General features: G+C 40.7%; 1 protein-coding gene across 2 annotated transcripts in view; it reads right to left on the bottom strand.

Moving 5' to 3' along the window:
• Window positions 1-22,453, bottom strand: part of XPO4 (exportin 4) — an 86,733-nt gene that overhangs the window by 61,347 nt on the left and 2,933 nt on the right. The window contains exons 2-4 of one of the 2 annotated variants that reach the window (XM_040266804.1): window positions 8,558-8,663; window positions 3,515-3,668; window positions 3,265-3,406 (exon numbers count right to left, since the gene is read on the bottom strand). In XM_040266804.1, the coding sequence (XP_040122738.1) occupies window positions 3,265-3,359 (95 nt within the window). In that variant the 5' untranslated portion in view covers window positions 3,360-3,406; window positions 3,515-3,668; window positions 8,558-8,663. The remainder of the gene's footprint in view (window positions 1-3,264; window positions 3,407-3,514; window positions 3,669-8,557; window positions 8,664-22,453) is intronic. The other variant, XM_040266803.1, reaches the window with a different exon arrangement.

Here is a 22,453-nt window from a genome sequence, read left to right as displayed (position 1 = left end):
CTGTCTCAGATGAAGCCTCCTACAAAGCCCGTTGGGCCACAGAGGCATACAGACTTAACTGCCTTTTCACAACCGTTTCTTAAAAGGAAGGCTTGGAAAACCTAACTCTGAACTTCATAACCCAGCCTCTAGAACTTCACACAGATTCAACAACTACATGCCCCTGGGACAAAACCCAAACTCCCCAATGGGGCTCGTGGCAGTAAGACCCGCCCCAGCCTCCCCAACCCCTTGCCATCCAGCACAAGAACCAACAGCACTTGCTCTACTCTGAAAGGAGTCCCCATGTGGACATAAAAGGTAGAACCCCCACTTTTAAGGCGGTTCCTGGCCTCCCTCCAGCTCAGCCCCTCCACTCACTCTCACAACCGCAGCTACACTGAACCTCTCTCAGCGTCGGCCCCCTAATCACCTCTCTCTGCACCTGGCTGGTCATCCAGAGGAGGGCTCCCCACACCACACACAACACGAAGTGTCTGTTTCTGCAGAGGTTAACTGTGTCTCCCTGGTTGGTTGCCATGCCGAGCATGGTGCTGTAGTCCCATGGAAAAAGCACAGTGCCTGCCACACAACAGGCATTTACCAGACATTCATCCAAATGAACAAACGTATCTTGCTCTGTCAAGAATGAAGAGAAAAATATTCCTTCAAAACAGACCTGAGGATTCATTAACCAAATAAAAGCAAAGGCCCTACTGTATGCAAGAATGTGAGGTGACCAAGGGGAATGTTTGTACTTCTGGGGGACACAACAATTTGAAACAATGACTGCCACTAGAAAGGTACACAGAGCTAGTTTTAAAGATCACTGCTGGGACTCTTTAGGACCCCATGGACTGTATGCCACCAGGCTCGTCTGTCCATGGAAAAATTCCAGGCAAAAATACTGGAGTGGGTAGCCTTTCCCTTCTCCAGGGGATCTTCCCAACCCAGGGATCGAACCGTGTCTCCTGCACTACAGGCAGATTCTTCACCATCTGAGCCACCAGGGAAGCCCAAATCACTAGAGAACAATAATACCTAACATTTATTAAGTGCTTATGATCTGTCTTTATATAAACTAACTTCACAAAAATAATACATCTAATCCTCACAATCTTTTGAGTAAAGTACAACTATTCACTATTTAATAATCAGACAACTAACACACAAAGACGTTAATTTGCCCAAGGCCACGGAGTTAGTAAGGGGCACAAGGGGGACTCATAGTCCTGTTCTCAATCACTATGCTATATGCCTCTAAAAAGTGTACCCTGCATTTCACTCATAGATTGGAGGAAACAACAGAAGAGAAAGGAAAACGTTGATGCCTGCAGTGGGAGATACACAACAGTAAGTATGTATTAGTCTACAGTCCCTAACCTGTAGCTCTCTACCCATGTGGCACACCAAAAGCTTTAACTTGACTCTGATCCACTCACAGGACATTCTACAAGATTAAAACGTCTGTGACGTGAAAGTCCAAAAAAGGCAGAACTGTTTTAGATTAAACGAGACACAACAACTAAATACAACATATAATCTGTGGTTAAATCCTGAATCCAAAAGTAACCTACAAAGATAAAAGAGATATAAGCAGCACTATTCAGACAACTGGGAACGTCAGAATTATAGTGAATAATGTAAATACAGAGTTAAATCAAGAGCACTGAGATGATCTACGGAGAGCTGCACTGCGGGGTTTAGGGGTGGGAGTCACTGAATCGCTGGCTGAGCCTCTGCTAGGGAGAAGGCACGTGGCATGGTCACAGCACTCCTCTTTCCACTTGTCTGAACACTTTTTTTCCCAAAAAGTAAGTGTGGGAGACAATATATAAGTGAACTATTTCCATGTGGAAATCGACAATCAACTCTAAAATAGCTCCTGAACTCACTGGAATTATTATGGTGAGATGATTTTGGATAACTTAAGAGATGACATGCACACACAACTGAACTCTGCCAAGCTGAAAGGCTGGGTGAGTGGGCATGTACGGGTGGGGAGGCGGAGACGTGTGATAAATGAACAGCTCCAGGTTGGGGCGGGGGGGCCATCTGTGTATGTATATGGCGGTGGGGGGGGCAGGGTGGACTGTGATACAAGGGGAGGCTTCAGGGCAAGTTGACAGCAACATCCAAAAGTGTTCATTAAACAACGAATTTAAATAAAGGAAGAAAAACAGCATGAAGGAGAAGAGAAAGGTCCGAAACAGGAGCAAATTTTCCTCATGCTGTTAAAACTGAAACAAGCCACACCCTCAATCGGAGAGAAATACCTTTGCTCATCCCTGGAACATGTTATCCTTCCAATCTGTGATGCTAACAGGCTGAGTCACACTGGGATTTTTCTCTTGTGCATTCTTCTACATGAAGCACTTACTAGCACTTTACTGAGTGCTAAGTACTGTGAACTCAGAGACTGCTAGTGAACTGGGCAGGAACAAAGCCACACAGAACACTCTGACATATCTTTTAGGCTGTGTGCATCTCTGTCACCATGACCAGCATCCTTAATCACCAGCAGTTCTCATTACGTAACATTTCTACATTGAGTGTGAAAATAAATATCTGTGCAAAAAGTGTTCAACTGCACAAACTGCACACAATGAACGATGCCTCTCCTTAGGAGACTTGGGATTGAGGGGACTTAAAAAAAAAAAAAAATACAGTAAATGAGTTTCTCCCAAAACCTGTATGGCCAGTAGTTTTCCTCATTTGTTTCTAAATCATACAGGCAATGAATTCACACAATCTTGTAAAATTTTTAAATAATACAATGTGTATACTATAAAAAGAAAACTCACTCTCACCCCATTCCTTAGACCTGACCCCTCTCCACAGGAAACTTAAAAAGAATGCAGTGCTTTCTGCTCTACGACCTTCCCAACATGGCTGTCTCTATGTACATGTTAATGGTGCCTGACTTCCCCCAACCCTCATGGCTACTCACCTATGTCTTATAATATATACCAAGAACCAAAAGAAGCACAAGTAAGTATAAAGGATTTTCGACTGAGTCAAAGACCAACTTTTATTTATAAACAAAATTCTGGAACTGAACAACAAAAAGCCCTAACATCCAAGCACAATCTTTTCAAAGAAATGAAACCCAGTGTCACAAGCTTATAGTAAAAAAATCTTCCTTCATTAAGTTCCAAAACAACCTACAATCATATGTACGTGAATTTTTAAGATATGAGCCCACACAGAGCTTAACCATAAACATCAGTGACTGAAAAGCAAAGGAAAACCAAGCCCGAGGATGGGCTGAGAGCAGGTACTCACTGAGGCCTCTGCAGGACGTAGGTCAGGAGGAAGGTGCGCAGGGACTCAATACTGCCCTTCTCCAGGAGAATCCACTCTCGGACCACAGCCTCCATGATGGCTGTGGCAGCTTGGAAGAGGACATAGTCCACTTTACTCGTTTCTGAGGAAGAAACCAGACACCGTCTTTAAATAGCAGCCCACCTTCCCCTGCGCATTCTGCATTTATTAATTTTAAAGAGAACTTTCAGACAAGGAAGGAGATGGTTACCTGTTCCTTTTTTATCCAGTGACCTTGCTCTAGCACCACAAAGAGGTTAGTTCCTCTCAGAAGACACCTCAGGCAGGTGGCAGCTAGTCACCGATCACAACTGTCACAAACTTTCCTCACCTCTCTTCAACTGTTACTTCCAAAGCATGAAGAACTAAAAAATAACACAGCTTTAACAAAAATAAAATAAAAATAGAAAGCAATCAGAAAATGTTCTAAGAGATTCTCACCCTGTGCAAAACAGAACTTTGTGTCTGCAGAAAATCTGACAAATGAGCCTCTGAACATTACTATCTGAGATGAGCCATGCTGTCAAGATATCTCAAGTTTGTTATGTAATTAAGCTTTGAGCAGGATGGCCCATCTCCAATAGCAAGTTCAGAAATGAGCACAATCACATTCAGGTTCTTTTCCTCAAAATGTTTAAAAAATAAAAAAGTCACATTTACACAAGGTGAGAAGTTCTTGTGAATTTTCTGATTGCAGTAGTGATCAAACTGAGTAAAATCCCAAAGCTACACTCAGAAAGATCCAGCTTTAATGAGCAAGTTACAGCATCTGCACTGAACCCGCTTCTGAGGGGAAACCAGACATTTTTAAACAGTAGCTCATCTTCCCCTGCGCATTCTGCGCTTATTTATTTTAAACAGAACTTTTAGACAAGGAAGGAGATGGTTACCTGTTCTTTCTTTACCCAGTGAACTAAAACTGAATCAGGAGAGTTAAAAAAAAAAAAATAGAAAATTAACATACTGAAGAAACGCTTTACATTAATTTTCTATTTTTTTCTTTTATTCATCAACACCACTATTATCGGTTTCCAAAGCAGTAGCATCAAAAGGGAGAAACAATCAAAATGAAGTCAAGAAAAAGTAGAAGTTTTCTGAAGCTCTACAAAATAACCATCATGTGCAACCCATACAGAGTCTGATCCGACTCCGGGTTTCTGCCAAGATCACTGCACAGGAGCGCCTGAGGCCCAAGAGACACTTGTAGGCACAGAAGAGCACCTACAATGACTTCTCAGAAGAACGTGAAGACAGGGGCAGGCACATCATTTTCTCTGCTTTTCAAGTGCAGACCATTTACAAATATTACAAGTGATCTTGACACAATTTTCTACAGAAGTGTTCAAAGAAAGGTATGCCTACGTCAATTCCTATCATACTGGGTTCCGGGGGGGGGGGGGGGGGGGCAGTTTGAAAATATCAAAACTAGTAAGAGGAATCAATCTGGACCTTTTTTTTTTTGATTAGTCCATGCCATTTTAACATGAATTCTAATTGAAATGGTAATCAGAACTCACAAAATTTTAGAAAACTTAAAATATAATGAATAAAGCAATAGTGTCCAAAAATGTAAACCTATCTTAAAAAGATGCATCTAAAGTTCTAGTAGGAAAAAAATGTTTTAGTCAAAGAGGACTTTAAACAGAAACCAGTGCTATCTATTTAGCTCACTAAGGAGAAATATGGTACTGCCTCATAAAAGTAATTCAAATCATCTACTATAAACCTCTTCTTAAAACGATGGTTATTTGCCTATCTGCACTTTTCACTGAAATATAAAGTTTTTAAGGACCTACAATCCTTAACCATGGATTTGAACAGGGAAGCAATATTGTAGGGACTCATAGAATTTTAGAAACAGAACCCTGCAGATCCCCTAATCTGACCCTCGCCCGTCACAGCTGAAGAAGCTGTCGCATCGAGAGACAGAGGAGACCGAGGCCCGCGTGGCTGGCCCTGTCTGTTGGGTGATGTGGGCCCGCCCTGAAGGCAGGCACCAGGAGGAGGCCCGGCAGGCACTCCTGCTTCTCATGACCACTGAACATGCTCCTGTCTAACTTGCTTACAGTCTAGCCTTTTTCTTCCCTGCCCCCTTGTTTGCAATTGTAAGGGGACAATTACAGAAAGTAAATGACATACATTAGTTTTCAAGAGAACTCTTTTCCTTAGGTAGCTGTTTGGTATCAAATGAAGATCTCTGTACTACTATTCCTGTAAGAAAATGTCTCTAAGAAAGGAGGAATCTGAAAAAAAAAAAAAAAAAGAAAGAAAGTCAGATTCCAGATTTAAAAGTAGTTTTCCTAACTTAATAAAAAGTTATTTCTCATAAACACTGCTGTTGGCCTTCCTAAACTGCACTTAAACATAACAGAAACATGCAGAAGACGGCAGCCAGAACTCTGCAAGCCTGCTGGCAGCAGGTGAGGCCTTCGCACACACAGGAGCCGCCGTTTTGCTCTCCGCTGAGATGCTCAAAACTGCAAGGTCCCTGTGCAGAGCTCCTGGCTCAGCAGGAATCACTAGCACTCTCAAGGGTGATTTCCCACTGACTAGGACACTGTCTGAAAAATGACAAGTTAATTTAAGCCACCTTAGCAGGAAGCTTTTACTTCCTACCACAGTAACTCTAACAACAATTACATAAATAAATTCAGGTGCATCTTGTCGGCCACCTGAAACCAGACACAGACAGAAAGACTAAAGCACCAGCACTGCCTGCCAGCATCCAGCACCTGCACCGCCCTCCCCGCTGGGAATGCCATCCAAAGCGGAGGCCACGCAAGCTGCATGGTGACACACGCACACCAACAGCAGTAAGGCTCAGATTTGCTCTCTCTCGGCTGTCTCTGAGAGGAAAAACGAGAGAAATCTTCTCCTAGAGAGCTCCAAAAGCGCTGGAACCACTCAGGTCTGGGGGGGATTTCTTCAACAAGAGCAGAATGCACCGGTTTCCTGAAGGGACATCTGACCCTACAAAACTAGTAAATTCCTAAGTGCCAAAGACTTCTGAGGCGAAAACGTCAGAAAGTGCCCTTCTAACAGAACGCAGAAGCATGCAACATGTACACAAGTGCACACACACAGAAAAGAGCAAAGAAATTAAAGCTACAATGAAAACAAAAGCTTAAGATGAGAAAGAAATGAGGAAAAATAAGAAATAACAAAACTTAAGTAAGAAGAGGGAAAGAAGAATTTTTAAATGCCAGAAAAAAAGGAAGCATCCAAGAGAAAGCCTCCCCTTCATCAGAACCTATCACCCAGACACTCCACACAAGTGACCTATATCCCGAAACAAGAACGTGAAAACCCTGGATTGCGATCGACTGCCACGTGCGTGAGAAGTCTTCTCAGAGGAACTAACGTTTCTGGGCTGGTGGCAACTGGGTAAGGAGTTAAGCTTTCCGTGAAGTTCAGACGTCAACATTAATGTAACACCGGGCTTTGCAGTACATTAATGATTATGCTTGTAACACATGCACCCAACTTTTAAATAGTTATGTCTCAAAACCCAAAATGCTTTCAGTAGCGTGGCCAGAACTAACAATACTATTCTTTCGAAATTTTTATCAGGAAAACAGAAGTATGCTAAAACAAGCTCAAGTCATAACAAAGCAATAGTTCTTCATAAAATATACATACTCTAAAAAGGAAAGAGTGGTAAACAAATACACTCTAATAACATACTTATCACTGAGACAGGTATTTCCCAGCCAGTACAGACTGATAACCGAGTGGTGGCCCGAAGTTGGATGAGACACCGCGGGGACCTGCTGACGCAGTTAGGCCGAAACCTCCAAAGTCAGGCTTGGATCACCTGAGCTTTTCTCCCTGCACTGACACTGACAGCTTCAAGGCCGTAAGGATGAAGAAGCAGGCTCCCTCCAACTCTTAATGATCTTCAGTTTTGCTTCTTTTAATTTAATACTGAGTTAAATATTCTCCACGTGGTAACAAGTTTTCTTAGTGTCAGAAACAAATTCAACCAAGTATAAAAATTGACTACTCAAAAAAAAAAAAAAATTGCCTCATTTAGAATTAAAGGTGAGTATTAGACTGCTTCTCTAACTTAAGCTCTAACTCCTGGAGGGGACAGGGCCACCTTTACCATCGCTGCCAGCTCCGCACAGAGCACTTTTCAAAGGTTGTCTGACATGTGGTCATGGGGCAATGACCTTCACCTGACCTCTCGCCAAGTGCTTTCCCATGTTGCTATATCTGCGCCTCACTACAACTTAACAAGGTCAAGTCCATTTAAGGAAATGGCATCATTATGCCCATTTCACAGATGGAAAAGGCTCCGAGGGGCAATGTGACTTCCCGTGCTGCTTCTGGGCTGCAGGTACCCCGGCACCCAGCCCTTCCACTGAAGGCCCTGACCCGGAGAGCACTGCGCACACAGAGACCAACTGTGGGCTATTTCCCAGAGCGCTGGGGGCTAGCGGATTAGCCTTCCAAAAGCACAAGAACACAAGGTAGATTTTTCAGCTCCTGACACTCAACTAACCAATTCTGTAGTCATGGACACCTCAAACAGGCTTCCTTTCAGAGCCCCCGATAGGGAATACAAAAAATGATTCCAAATAAGAAAAACAGCCAACAAAAATCAGGTCATAAAAATAACAATGAAATCTCTCATAATAATTGAAAAATATCTAAGAGGCAAAGAGAATGCCATCTTTGAACAAGTTATAACTGCTGTTATTACTTTTAAAGGAAAGAGATCACTCTCTATGTATGTCAGATATAAGGTACAAACAAAACATTTTTTACAAGAGTAAAAACTCAATGTTTCATTTTATGACATACAGTGAAGAACCCACACAGAACTAATATTCACTACGTGAGCTGAGTACAAACTATTATATATGATTTTTTAAAAACTGAAAAAAAACAACTAAAAGAAACTGTAAAAATCTCCAAAAATAGCTTAACTTTAAAACACTGGGATGAATTACAGTGCATTTCCTGTAAGTGATATCATACTTGAAAACAATAGAAAAAAATTAGATTTTCCTCCCACCATTATGACATTATGGCCAATAATAAAACAACTTATTGAGTGCGATACTTAGTGAAGAAAAATCCAAAGCAAAACCAAAGTTTTCTCTCTGGCCTCATGGAATATCTCTAAAGTCACTCCAGTGGAATGACTAATGGAAAATTTAACTGTACAAACCTGCTTATTTTTAAATGAATTCAAACATCTAAAGTTCAAGATAGAAAAATTAGGTATTTTTAAAGTAAACACACTTACCCAAAATATGCTTGCAAACTGCAAACGGTGATTTTGACTTCCTAAATGATAAGAATATATGCTCAGCATGCTGGCGCTGCTCAGTGTTAACCATGGAAGGTGGTGCCTTGAGAGTTAAACACAAACACAGAGCACACTTGTTTAATAAGGAGGCTTCAACAACAGCAATCCTTTTACCCACAACAACAGAAAATATTTTTACTTTTGGGGACAATAGGAGGACAAATTCTTGCTTAGGAACTACAGTATTAAACACTATAATAAACACTAAAAAAACATCTTCAAGAAAACAGAAGAAACTCCTGGCAAGGTTTCAATCAAGTTGCCTAACATTTTAGAAAGGTAGATACTTATTTTACACTTTTTGGTAAACTTTTTAAAAAACATAGCTAATATTGTCTTTTATTTCCAAATATACCATTCCGTTTAAACTGATGAAGTTCAAATAACTTCTAAATTCTTGGGCACAGGTGAAACTGAATCCAAAGTTACTAAAACCTGATTTCTAAAAATGATCTTTTAAGATAGTCTGCTCAGGTCTTCAAGTTCCATTTTGTTCTAACAATGTTTCTTTCAAAGACAGTATCTTCTGAACCAGCCTGACCTAAAACATACATTCCCATTCCACGGTTCGGTTATCTTTGACTTCACTGAGACCCATCTGAGGCTTAGGAGCGACTGACTTGTACAGAATACAGATTAAAATATCAGATTCCTCAACTGGGGGAGGGGGGAGGTGGCAAGAAAATAAACCTCTGTTGCTATAACCAATATAAACCAGGGAAATCACTTCAAGTGTATTCAAAGACCTAGAAAGATGAAAAACATTTTGCCAGATACATTAAATCAATACTCAATATAAAGTCTATCAACTATGCAATATTAGTCGCTCTATTTTCAGTTAAAATAGTTTTAAAAAATCCAAGAAAAGTCAACTAACTTTGATTCTCTTGCCTAAAGGAATTCTAATTAGCTAAAGCCAGTTCAGACTACTATTCCTAATGATATAGCACCCTCTACAGCTCTCCAGGTAAAAATGAAAACATTTCCACTAAAAACTACAGTAAACAGAGAAGGATTACGCTGTGCAGCACAGGGGATTGTGGCCCTTGTCTTGTGATGATCCACAATGGAGAATAACCTACAAAAACACGGACTATGCTGCACACCCGAAACCAACACTGTAAATCATCTATGTATCAGTCTTTCTAAAAGAACTGTGTTACATTCAGTTTGTTTTGTTTTGTTCCTAATTTTGGCTGCACCAGGTTTTAGTTGCAGCACTCAGGATGTTTAGTTACAGCAGAGGAACTCTTAGTTGCAGCATGCAGGATCTTAGTTTCAACCAGGGATCAAACCTGCATCCCCTAAATTGGAAACACAGAGTCTTAGCCACTGAACCATCAGGAAGTCCCACTGAATATTTCTAAAGGCTTTATTAATACAATACTGTGAAAAGCTAACTATGCCAAATATAAATATTTTTTCATTTGCAAATTCTTCATTCCACCATTTTCCCTAATTGAAGTTGAGTCTGTGCTCTCACAAGACCCTTCATCTGCTGACTATGACCTGAATATACAGCATGCTAAACTCTGTCACCACCTGCTATACTGTTTATGAATACAAGTTCTACAAACAAAACAGCTCCCAAAGTTAATGATCCTGGGACAGCCTAATATCATACACTCAATAAGATACAAGTCTGAATACAATTTTAATATAACATAAAAAATGAATTCCATTTTTAAGTTCAAATGATGAAGTATAAACTAAAAGCTTGTATTAACCACCTGGTTGAACATTATCATACAAACAAGAAAATCATCAAGTCAATATGTTAAGGTACAAGATGGTATTCACTTTAATTTCTCAAAACTAAACTTTCAAATTCTTTCTCCTCGAAAATGAGTTTGTAACGGTTTCCAAATAGCAAGTTATTATGAAGTCCTAGAAACTTCTTTGTCTTAAAAAAAAAAAAAAAATCCCCAGTGCCCAAAGATTCAACAGGTTGGGAGTCAAAGCCAAACACACTCCCCAAGATCCGCAGGCAGCTCTGACCTAGAACGCCCTCCTCTTCACAGCTGCTTCAATCCCGTCCCTCTTCGCCAGCCTCTCTTGACCTTCCCCTAGATGGAGCACAAGAGACGTCTCTACCCCACCTCGCACCACCAACAGGTGTGAGCCCCCAGTACCCACACGTGGGAAGCCTCCATCACCCGACTCATACTGCAGGTATTCGTTGCCCTCTGTCCTTTCTCTACTGTTTCTGTGACACCAGAGCCCTCCTTTCACTCATGACACTTACTGAGTGTGGAGCACACAGCATAGTTTTCACTAGATAGGTAGACAGGGATATAGTCTTTCTGCTTACAATAGGTCCACTCTCTTAAAAATCCCTTACAGCCATCAGAAAGACCTGGTTTCTAATTATTTATCTGTGCAGCACAGCAGTTCGGAAGCCTTGGGCAAGGACCCCTCTCTGGTCCCCCCATCTAATGATGCTAAGGAATGCACCTTATAATTGCTAAGAGAACTATGGTTAAAAACGTGCTTATGGATCTCCCAAAATCAACCTACAGTAATTAAACCTTTTTGAGACTTAAACTGGAATTGTATTATCTCTGAATATGACAAGGTGACCTAAACACATCTGAGAAAAGACAAGAAACAGTCAAAGTAATTTGGAAAAGGGGAGCTTTAGGGCCTTATGCTAAATGAAAAAAAGTCAGACAGAGGAAAGCAAATCTTTATGGTCTCGCTTACATGTGGAATATAACAACAAAAAAATGCAAAACCCTAAGCATAAGATACAGAAAACAGAAATTGGTGGCTGTCAGAAGCAGAAGGGGGGAGTGGTCAAAATGAATGAAAGTGGTTAAAAGGTACAAACTTCCAGTTACAAAACAACTAAGCAAGCCCTGGGCGTGTAAAGCACTGCCTGGTGACTGCAACAATCATTCCGTTGGCTGTTTAGTCACTAAGCCGGTGTGCCTCTGCAGCTCCAAGGTCTGCAGCCGCCACGCTCCTATTCCATGGGATTTCTCAAACAGGAATACTGGAGTGGATTGCTATTTCCTTCCCCAAGGGATCTTCCCAACCCAAGGATCAAGCCCAGGTCTCCTGAATTAGTAGGAGATTCTTTACCGCTGAGCCACCTGGGAAGCCCACAATTAATTATACTGAACTGCTTATCTGAATATTGCTAAGAGAACAGATCTTAAAAGTTCTCGTCACACACACACACAAATTATAAAAATATTTGGCGATGGATGTCAACCAGACTTATTATGGTGGTCATTTATCAATATATACAAATCATTATGTCATACATTTGAAACTAATACAACTTGGGTGGGTTTTTTTTTTTGGCTGTTTTTTGTTTGTTTTGTCTGGCCTCGTGACATGCAGGATCTTAGTTTCTGACCAGGAATCAAACCCTCGCCTGTTGCACTAGAAGCACAGAGTCTTAACCACCGGACTCCCAGGGAAATCCCTAAAACTAAAATAATGTTAAATGTCAATTACACCTCAAATAAAAAGTAAATCACACTTGAGGTTCAAAAAGATAGCCATTTAAAAACATGCAGAAAAAGAATAATAAGAAGGGAGTCTTATCCAACCAGATATAAATACTTAAAATAATAATTTAAGTGTCAACACTTCAGTTCAGTCGCTCAGTCGTGTCCGACTATTTTCGACCCCATGAATTGCAGCACTCCAGGCCTCCCTGTCCATCACCAACGACCGGAGTTCACACAAACTCATGTCCATCGGGTCGGTGATGCCATCAAGCCAACTCATCCTCTGTCGTCCCCTTCTCCTCCTGCCCCCATCCCTCCCAGCATCAGTCTCTTCCAATGAGTCAACTCTTCCCATGAGGTGGCTAAAGTATTGGAGTTTCAGCTTCAGCATCATTCCCTCCAAAGAAATCCCAGGACTGATCTCCTTTAGAATGGACTGTTGGATCTCCTTGCAGTCCAAGGGACTCTCCAAGAGTCTTCTCCAACACCACAGTTCAAAAGCATCAATTCTTCGGCACTCAGCTTTCTTCACAGTCCAACTCTCACATCCATACATGGCTACTGGAAAAACCACAGCCTTGATTAGACGGACCTTTGTTGGCAAAGTAATTTCTCTGCTTTTTAATATGGTGTCTAGGCTGGTCATAACTTTCCTTCCAAGGAGTAAGCATCTTTTAATTTCATGGCTGTAATCACCATCTGCAGTGATTTTGGAGCCCCCCAAAATAAAGTCTGACACTTTCCACCTCCAACACTTAAGGCATAATAATAATTTAAAACACAGTAAATGGAAAAAACAAACCATGGAACAGAGAGAATTCCCAGAAACTCATGAGATGCAACAAATTAGTGAAGACTAAACTTTACAATAAAAGGCACTAGAACGTTGGCTACTTATAAGCAAAAACGTAAGATTAGCTCTCTACCCATTTATACACATAGCAATAAATTTTAGGTGAAAATGAAAAGCAAAACTTTAAAAAAAATTTTAACAAGACACAGGAAAATAGCAGGGTAGAGCAAGACTTTTTAAACAATAAATAAAAGGCACAATTTTTAAAATCAATTCCACTATATTAAAATAACTTCCTAAACATTAACCGTAAATAAAAGATGATTAGAAGACAATAACTGCACTGCATGTAATTAACGAAGGATTAATCATAAAAAACCCACAAAGAAAGGACAACATGGAGCATGACCAGCAGCTCATCCTCTTCAGTCCCAGAGCTCAGGCACTGTCATTGGCGCTTCCTGTTACATGCAGCCAAATCCAATCTCAGCAGAAAAATAGCCAATGGACAGACCACTCACAGAGTAGAAGGAAAACTGCTTAATAAACAAGGGGATGTACTCCATCTCACTGGGAACCTCAGAAATGCACGCTGAAACAATGAGCTGTCTCTGAATGCTTGACAAAAGTCCAGTACAAAAACAAGAGCCTGGGGAGCTCAGGGTACTGCAGACAGTTATAAACTGCTGATAATCTAAAATGGGCCATTCACTTGAAATTCACAAATCTCTAGCGTAAGTTTCATGGTCTTGAACAGCAAGGTGTGTACCTGTCCACTTCTGGGCATTTATTCCTAGAGAACCTCTCCCCTACACTCAGACATTCCTATAGGACTATTAACAACAATGACATCCCCACCAATGGGGAATACATGCAGTACCACCATAGAATGGTTTGTAAGAGCTATATTTACCAAGGAGATAAACTATGAAAGTTATTCTGAAGAAGCAAATGATGAGACATATACAACGTATCATTTATGTAAAAAAAACTTAACTCAATATACTATATTATTTACCTTTGTAGGCAAAGTGTACAAACACGGAAAGGAAACAACTTTAAAATCGTGGTTATCTTTGTGGATGAAGAAGCAGGGTCTGAAGAATGGTATCTAAAGGAAACCCAAAGGGACCTAAATCACATCTGTGATATTTTTTCTTTAAAGACTGTAAGTAAAATGACTGTTAACATGTTACTCAAGGAGACAGGTACAGGGGTATGATTTATATTGTTCTATGTGCTTTCCCACTTATTTAACATGTCCTTTTTTTGTGTGTGTGTTAAAGAGTTCCATTTATTTAACATGTCCTTTTTAAAATGAGTGGGCATTCAATCCTGAATGATGACCAGATACCTTGAACAACTCTTTTGCTAAAAACCAAATTAAAATAATGAATAAAACACTTCTTTAAAATTGTAATATACTGCTGCGCTTACAAGAAATCAAGGAATCCCCAGAAGTGAGAAAGGAAGCAAAAGCAGGGCTCCAAAGATGACATGACAGCATGTTCCCGTGGATCCACCCTGGAGACACATACCAACCCTGAGTGACCTCAAGCTCCATCTGGATAGCTGCCCAAGGTGTAGCACACAGGAGAGACAGCCAGGGCCCTCCTGAGACAGGGACACACTCCACAGAAAGCTAGCATCCACCAGACAAGGGTAAACTTTTAAAAAAATCGGAGGAGGAGGAAGGAAAAAAGGGAGAAGCTTGCCAGTGTGGCTCCCAATGGTGGATGAAGGAGGGAAAATGACTCCAGACAGCTGACAACCAGAAGCAGGTCCACAGACAGGTTTCTTGTTCCATTTCAACAGGACCCATGAGGTCCAGAAACTTTTACCCAAGAAACATTAAGTAGTCCTGTGTCTTGGAGTTTACCACAAACACTTTCAGAGCTGACATTAGAATTCTAAACATATGAAGACACAAGCCACCCTAAGTATGCAGAACAGCAAATCAAAGGATCAAACTAGTAACACTCACAGATACTGGAAGTGCCAGAAATGTAATATAAAATGTTTGAAATAAAAATTTAAAACATATGAAGCAGATGTTATCAAAAATAAAAACTTTTGTACATCAAATGATATTATCAACAGAGATAATGGCAATTCAGAGAATGGGAGAAATTCAGAAAATTATTGAATATTACAAGTCACATATCTGATAAGGGATTAATAGCCAGAATCTATAAAGAACTCTTACAACATCAGCTAAAAATAAAAAATAACTTTAAAATGGGCAAAGGAAGGGACCTCTCTGTCCGTCAAGTGGTTAACACTCCTTGCTCCTAATGCAGGGGGCACGGGTTTGATCCCTGCTTGGGGAACAAAGATCATGCACGCCACACAGCATGGCCAAAAAAAAAGGAGGGGGGGCAAAAAACCTGAATACATGTTTCTCCAAAGAAGATAATACACAAATGGCCAAAAAGCACTCAATAAAGTCTCAAGATCACTAATCTGGGAAACATGTCAACATTGCAATGATACAGCACTTCATGAAACACAACAAAGCAAAAAAAAAAAAAAAAACCCAGAAAATAACTTGTTGGCAAGGATGTAAAGAAACGGGAACCCTTGTCCACTGCTGGAGGGAATGTAAAATGGTGCCAGGTTAAAAAAAATACATAGCCACCATGGAAGATAGTGGCAGTTTCTCAAAAACTTACACTATACAAGACAGCATTCCACCTCTAGGTATACATTCAAAACTGAAAGCACGACTCAAAAAGATTGTATACCAACGTTCATAGCAGCACTATTCAAAATGGGCAAAAGGTAGAAACAACCAAGTGTCCACTGACAGACGAATGGATAAGTAATATATCCACAGGATGGGATATATTCAGTTTTATAAAAGAATGAAATTCTGGCACATAACGTGGATGAATCTCAAAAACCTTATGCTAAGTGAAATAAGACAGCTACAAAAAGACAAATACTGTATGATTCCACACATATGAGATACCTAAAATAGTTTAATTCATGGAGAAAGAAAGTAGAACAGTGGGTACCAGGAGATGGGGTACGGGGAGAATGTGGAGTTATTGTTTAGAGAAATCAGTTTCACTCTCGGAAGATAAAAAATTCTGGACATATTGATGATGGTTGCACAACAATGTGAAAGTACTCAAAATGGAAAAATTTATGTTATATTTTACCACACTTTTAAAAAATATATAAGAAGGAAGATAACATAACAGAACCTTCCCAGGTGGTGCTAATGGTAAAGAACCCACCTGCCAATGCAGGAGACTGAGACACAGGTTTGATCCCTGGGTCTTGATCAAACCCACAGGTTTGATCCACGGGAAGATCCCCTGGAGAAGGGGATACCCACTCCAGTATTCTCGCCTGGAGAATCCCATGGACAGAGGAGCCTGGCGGGCTACAGTACATGGGGTCGCAAAGTCAGACACAACTGAAGCTACTTAGCATGGACATGCACAAGACAACAGAATTTTGAGGAGCAATAAGAAAAACTTGAATATTCATAGACATAGACCTTGTTTGGATAGTAGTTACAAGTGTATATACACAACTGTCTGAACTCCTCAAAATGGACACCCAAGATTTGTGAATTTTACTGTAAGTTAATACACCACAAACAAAATATTTTAAAAACTCAATGGGCAAATTAAAAGACAGACTAGATACATTGAGAAGAAAACTGAACACAGATATGAAAAATTATTTAGAATGAAGAAAGACACAAACATTAAGAGTCTTAGAGGACAAAATGAAGGTCAGTTCTCTGCCCGCCTGGGAGCCCCAGGAGCTGACCCGCAGACACCAGGCCCTCCAGCCTCCTCACCTCTTCCTGGCCCCAGTGCCTCCTTTCCCCACCAAAGCCACAGCTCCCACTAGGCTGCTTGCCCCTACAGCCACAGTCCTCTCCCTGCCCTGGACATATTGTGGGAGAAAAACGACATTATCGTTTTTTAAAGAAAATGCAGAAACATGTTTAACAAATTAAGATCAATGACTAAATTTTTAGCAAAGTAAAAATGAATGGAGATTTCCTTAACCTGATAGAAAGATCTTAAAAAAAAAAAAAAAACCTACAGCAAACATCAACTAACGCTGAAACAAAAAGGCTATTCCCTTGAATTGTCAGTAAACTGTCAGTAAACCATCAAGGTCCACTGGACTCAATTTTGGAGATTTCTTTTTAAAGCAGTTTTAACTATTTGCAAGGCTGGATATTTCATGATTTTTACTTAGAGGTCTTCCAAAAAATAAAGGCAAATTCTATTTTTAAAAAACATAATAAAACTCACTGTAATTTGAAGTCACTTATGGATCCACTGGATTTTTTTCTAAGATGCAGAAAATGATCTTGGTGATCATAGTTTTTCTATATCTTGAAAAATTTTGTTACTTCATCATTCTAAGGATTATTTCATCACAACTCATCAATTATTTCAAATTATACTATGAAAAAACTAAAACAATAACAAAAATTTTTAAAAATAAGTGATTTTAAAGCCTCCTAGAAAAGTAATACAATAGTAAAATAAAAATAAATCAGCACCATTACATTATCCTCAATTTTTTTTTTTACTACATTGCTCAGAGTATAATATGATCTTCCTAGAAGGTAAAAATGAAACCTGGGAACACCATCTTTGTAGCTTTTTTTTTTTAAGTTTCATTGAACAGTGTTGAGAATTAAGAATTTTTCATTTTCTAACCATAATGACAAAGAGAAAAAAATTGATAAGGAAAGGCATTTCACAACTGAAATATAATCAGAAGATGAATGCAAAAAGACATACAGCAACATACTAAACCCACACTGTCTAAAACAGCAGTGACTGGCCACATGTGTTGAAATTAAATGAAACTTCAAGGGGAAGGGGACATACATATACCTCTGATCCATGTTGATGTAGGGCAGAAACCAAAACAATATTTTACAACAATTATCCTCCAGTTAAAAACAATTTTAAAAATAGAGGAAACAGAAAATTCATTTCCTTGGCTGCACTAGCCACATTTCAAGTGCTTAACTTAACACCCCATGTTGCTGGCGGCTACCACACTGGACCACACAGAACATTCCTATCACGGCACAGAGTTCTCAGGGACAACTCCACTAATGATGATAAAACTGATCATATAAGTGTAATCTCAGCCCTTGTCTTGAGATGGTGATACTCGAAATCAGTTCTCAGCTGAGGCCTCTGTGTGCCCCAGGGGGCAGCTAGCAATGTCCGGAGACACTTCTGGTTGCCACCACTGGGAGGGGGCGCTGCTGGCAACGAGTGTAGAAAAGGCAAGGATGCTGCTAAAGGCCCTAGAGTGCACAGCCCAGCCCAACACCGAGAGTGCCGGGGCTGAGGACCCCGCCCCAGGTGGGCTTCTCACCCAAGAGTCAACAAGCGAGCAACAGACCTCCAAGGACAAAAAGGTGCACAGAGCTACTTCATTACCCACACTCTGTCACAAGAACCTGAACCAACATGCTTTGCTAAAAGGATATGTGACAGTGTCTTCTCTCTTATGATGTCTGTGTAAGAAAATCTGCTTGATACAGTTCATGATTCTACAGCAAGAAAAAGAATCAGAATAATACTCTAAAACAAATTAAAGATGGCTTCCCAGATGGCTCAGTGGTAAAGAATCCACCTGCCAATACAGGAGACATGGGTTCAATTCCTGGGTCAGGAAGATCCCCTGGAGAAGGAAATAGAAGCCCACTCCAGTATTCTTGCCTGGGAAATCCCATGGACAGAGGAGCCTGGCAGGAGTCACAAAGGAATCAGTATTTACAGACCAGATGATGAAACCAAAGAGATACAGTCACACTTTACACCTGAGCTGCCCAAAATAGTAGCCACTGACCCACACAACTATTTTAAAGTAAAAAACTCAGTTCCTCCTTTGCACCAGCCATCTTTCAAGGGCTCAACAACCACCTGTGGTTACTGGCTACCTCACTGGAGAGTGCAGATATAGAGGCCACTTGAAGAGAAGACACTTGAAGAAATTTAATTAATTCAGCAAATATTTACTAAGTGCTTCCTATGAGATTACCTAGAGTCACATAATTTCATGCAACGTTATTTGACAGATTAATGTACAAAATAACAGCTATCACTTCTAGAGCCCTTACTATGTACCAGGCACTGTATTAAACATGTTTCTTTTCAAGTAAATAAAACCACTTAATCTATATAGTAACTCCCTGGAAATAATATATTTTCCTATTTTGGAGATGAGGAAACAGACACAGAGGTTAAGTGACTTGCCAAGTGTCACACGTCTGGTCATGGGTGGAGCCAAGAAGAATCCAAACAGCTTGGCTCCAGAACCGCTATGTTTTCCTGCTGCTCAATTCCTAACAGTCAGTACTTATGCTGCCTGGTCTAGCAATGGGTTGATTTTTTCTAACATCTTATCTATGTCACCGTCATACTACTATTGCTTTCCAATTAGCTCTCTAATCCCTGCCACAAACTCACAAAATATAGACAGACCAGCAGAAATGGGGTCAAAGAATTTTACATTTGGAATTTCTGAATTTCATAAAATAAATATATTTTATACTTTTATATGCTTATATTATGGACTAAAATAAAATTTCTAAGATAAAAACTCAGAAATTCTTAGCTTATACAAGCTGTTAAAGCTCCCCAGCCTCCCTCAAATACACATGCACTCTCTTTTACCGAAAGAGTCATCTTGGCATTAAAATTTTTTTGGAAGAATATTAACATATCCCTCTTCCACCCTAGCTTTCTGCAGAGTCTCATCCTCTGTTTGCAGAACAACGTAGAAAGCCTCCTAACTGGTCTTCGGACTTAACCTCTTACTTCTCTCAGGCCGATCTTCACACTGCTGTCACCCAGAGAAACCACAGAACTGGCATGGATTACTACAGGGCGACCTTAGATCACTCACCCTGCCTATCCCCCTGGGTCCATCTCCCCTCCCCATTTACTCATTCCCTTCCTTCAGCAAATATTACCGACCAAATATTAAGTGCAAACTAGGTTCCTAAACTAATACATATTAGCATCCAGCCAGTGAGACCAACATTCATTCATTAATCACACAAACAAATGTAACCCAGGTGGTGCAGATGTATCTAAGTTCAGGACAGGTGAGTCTCACCTTTCTGGGAAGCCAGGGAGGGCATTCCTGAGACCTAAAGGATCAGGTGAGAGTGAGGGAAAGTCTTTCAGGCAGAGGGAGCAGGAACAAAACGCTCTCAGACAGAACCAAGGATGGGATGGGAGATGGAAAGATGGAGAGAGCTGCTGTGCTGATTCAGAGAAAAGCGACGGGAGACGGGTCCTCGGAAGCTAGAAAGATAGAAACTTATCCAGAATCTTACAAAGAGAAAATGTAGTGAAACTTCAAACCCAAGTACCCTGTTTGGAACCCTACAACATATTTCCATCCACAAATTACAATCAAACATCCACTCTGTGTTAGGCAATGTGCTAGATGCTTCAGACACAAGTCAGTCAATGATAAGCAAAAACAAACAGAATCTGTGTTTCCCAGGAGCTCACCATCCAGCAGAGGAGTCAATCACATAATCGACAAGTAGCATAAAACTGGAGGTGTCATCAATGTTACTAAAGCAAACGGTGATATGAAATGAGTGTTTAATCTAGTCCAGAGTGCTCAGGCTTGTTTCTGCCAAAGTAAACAATTACACTGAGATCTGAAAAGCCAAACATCCACCGGGTACAAGCGGGAGAAGGCTGTTGCAAGCCAGGGGCATACCTGCTTGGGAGGCTCAGGGAGGAGGGAGCTGATCCAATGTGATGGACAGGTGCCGGTCTACAGAGCCCCAGGAGAGCTTCCTGAGTGTGTGACCAGGGCGATAGCATCGGGCCCAGCTCTCTCTAAAGGGCCTCGACCTTAATGTGACATTCTGTGGGGGCCATCCTGAAATTCTTAACCATTTTATCCTTGAACCTGTATTTTGTAAGCAAACCCCAACAGGACAATGAGCATGCACAGGAGCAGTGAGGACAGGCACTCATGAACATGCCTCTAGGAGGCCCAGGGCACCCAGCCAAGGGGGTTGGAGTGGGAGCTGGGTCCAAGCGGCAGCAGCAGAAGGGCCCCACCAGCCTGCTGGTCCACCCCAGAGCCTGTCCCTAAAGTATCTGACAGATACGAAATGCTTCAGACTGAACCTAATGACAGGAACTCTGTCAAGACTTAAAACTTTTAAGAAAAAACATTCTGCAAGAATCATCAGCTCTAAATGTACTGGAACTTACACTTGTAAATAACTATTTTCAGTCCTCTGTATCCACAGATTCAACCAACTACAGATCAAAAATATTTAGGACAAAATTCCAGAAAGTTCCAAAAAACAAAACTTGAATTTGGGACTTCCCTGGCAGTTTAGTGGTTAAGATAGAATTTCCACTGCACGGGCTGAGGGTTCAATCCTGGTCGGAGAACTAGATCCCACAGTCTACAACTAAGACTTGGCAAAGCCAAATAAATATATATTTTTTAAGGTCTCTTTTCTCCTGTTTCCCCAGCATGTACAACATCGTGCCTAGCACACATGTACTGAAGACACTGTGTAGAATGAGTGAATGGCCAGAGATCGAATTTCAGAGCCAAACCATCTGTGTGACCACGGGCACAATTACCATCTTTGAACCTCGGATTTTCTCATTTACAAAGTTTAAGAATAACTCTTCTCCCATCCACTTCACAGGGCTGATTTAAGAATCAAATAAAATGCTGGACTTTCTTGGTGGTCCAGAGGTTGAGAATCTGCCTGGCAATGCAGAAGACACGGGGTTCAATCCCTGATCCCAGAGGATCGCACATGCTACGGAGCAACTAAGAGCGTGCTCCACAACTTCTGAGCCCGTGCCCTAGGGCCTGTGCTCCACAGGAGAAACCGCCAGTTCACTACAACTAGAGCAAGCCCACACACAACAACGAAGTCCCAGAGCAGCCAAAAAAAGAGAATCAAATAAAATGGGAAGAACTGTTCTACAGCACTACATTTTGGCCAATGCTTTTAAAATGTTAACCAAATTCCACAATAAAAACCATGAAAACCAATCATGAACCCCTCTCATTAAAGCTGCATTTAGATTCATTAAAACCTACTCCAGTTTTAAAACAAATATAAAGTATCAATTAATGTATGTGTTCTCCATTATTTTATATTATCACTGCACACACTCATTAAGGACAATTACAATAAACTATGGAAAATTCTGAAAGAGATGGGAATACCAGACCACCTGACCTGCCTCTTGAGAAACCTGTATGCAGGTCAGGAAGCAACAGTTAGAACTGGACATGGAACAGCAGACTGGTTCCAAATCAGGAAAAGGAGTATATCAAGGCTGTATATTGTCACCCTGTTTATTTAACTTATATGCAGAGTACATCATGAGAAATACTGGGCTGGAAGAAGCACAAGCTGGAATCAAGATTGCCAGGAGAAATATCAATAACCTCAGATATGCAGATGACACCACCCTTATGGCAGAAAGCAATGAAGAACTAAAGAGCCTCTTGATGAAAGTGAAAAAGGAGAGTGAAAAAGTTGGCTTAAAGCTCAACATTCAGAAAACG

This window comes from Oryx dammah, unplaced genomic scaffold, assembly GCF_014754425.2.
Source record: "Oryx dammah isolate SB20612 unplaced genomic scaffold, SCBI_Odam_1.1 HiC_scaffold_24, whole genome shotgun sequence".
NCBI classification, from domain to species: Eukaryota; Metazoa; Chordata; class Mammalia; order Artiodactyla; family Bovidae; genus Oryx; species Oryx dammah.
This window is presented reverse-complemented; position numbering and strand designations above follow the sequence as displayed.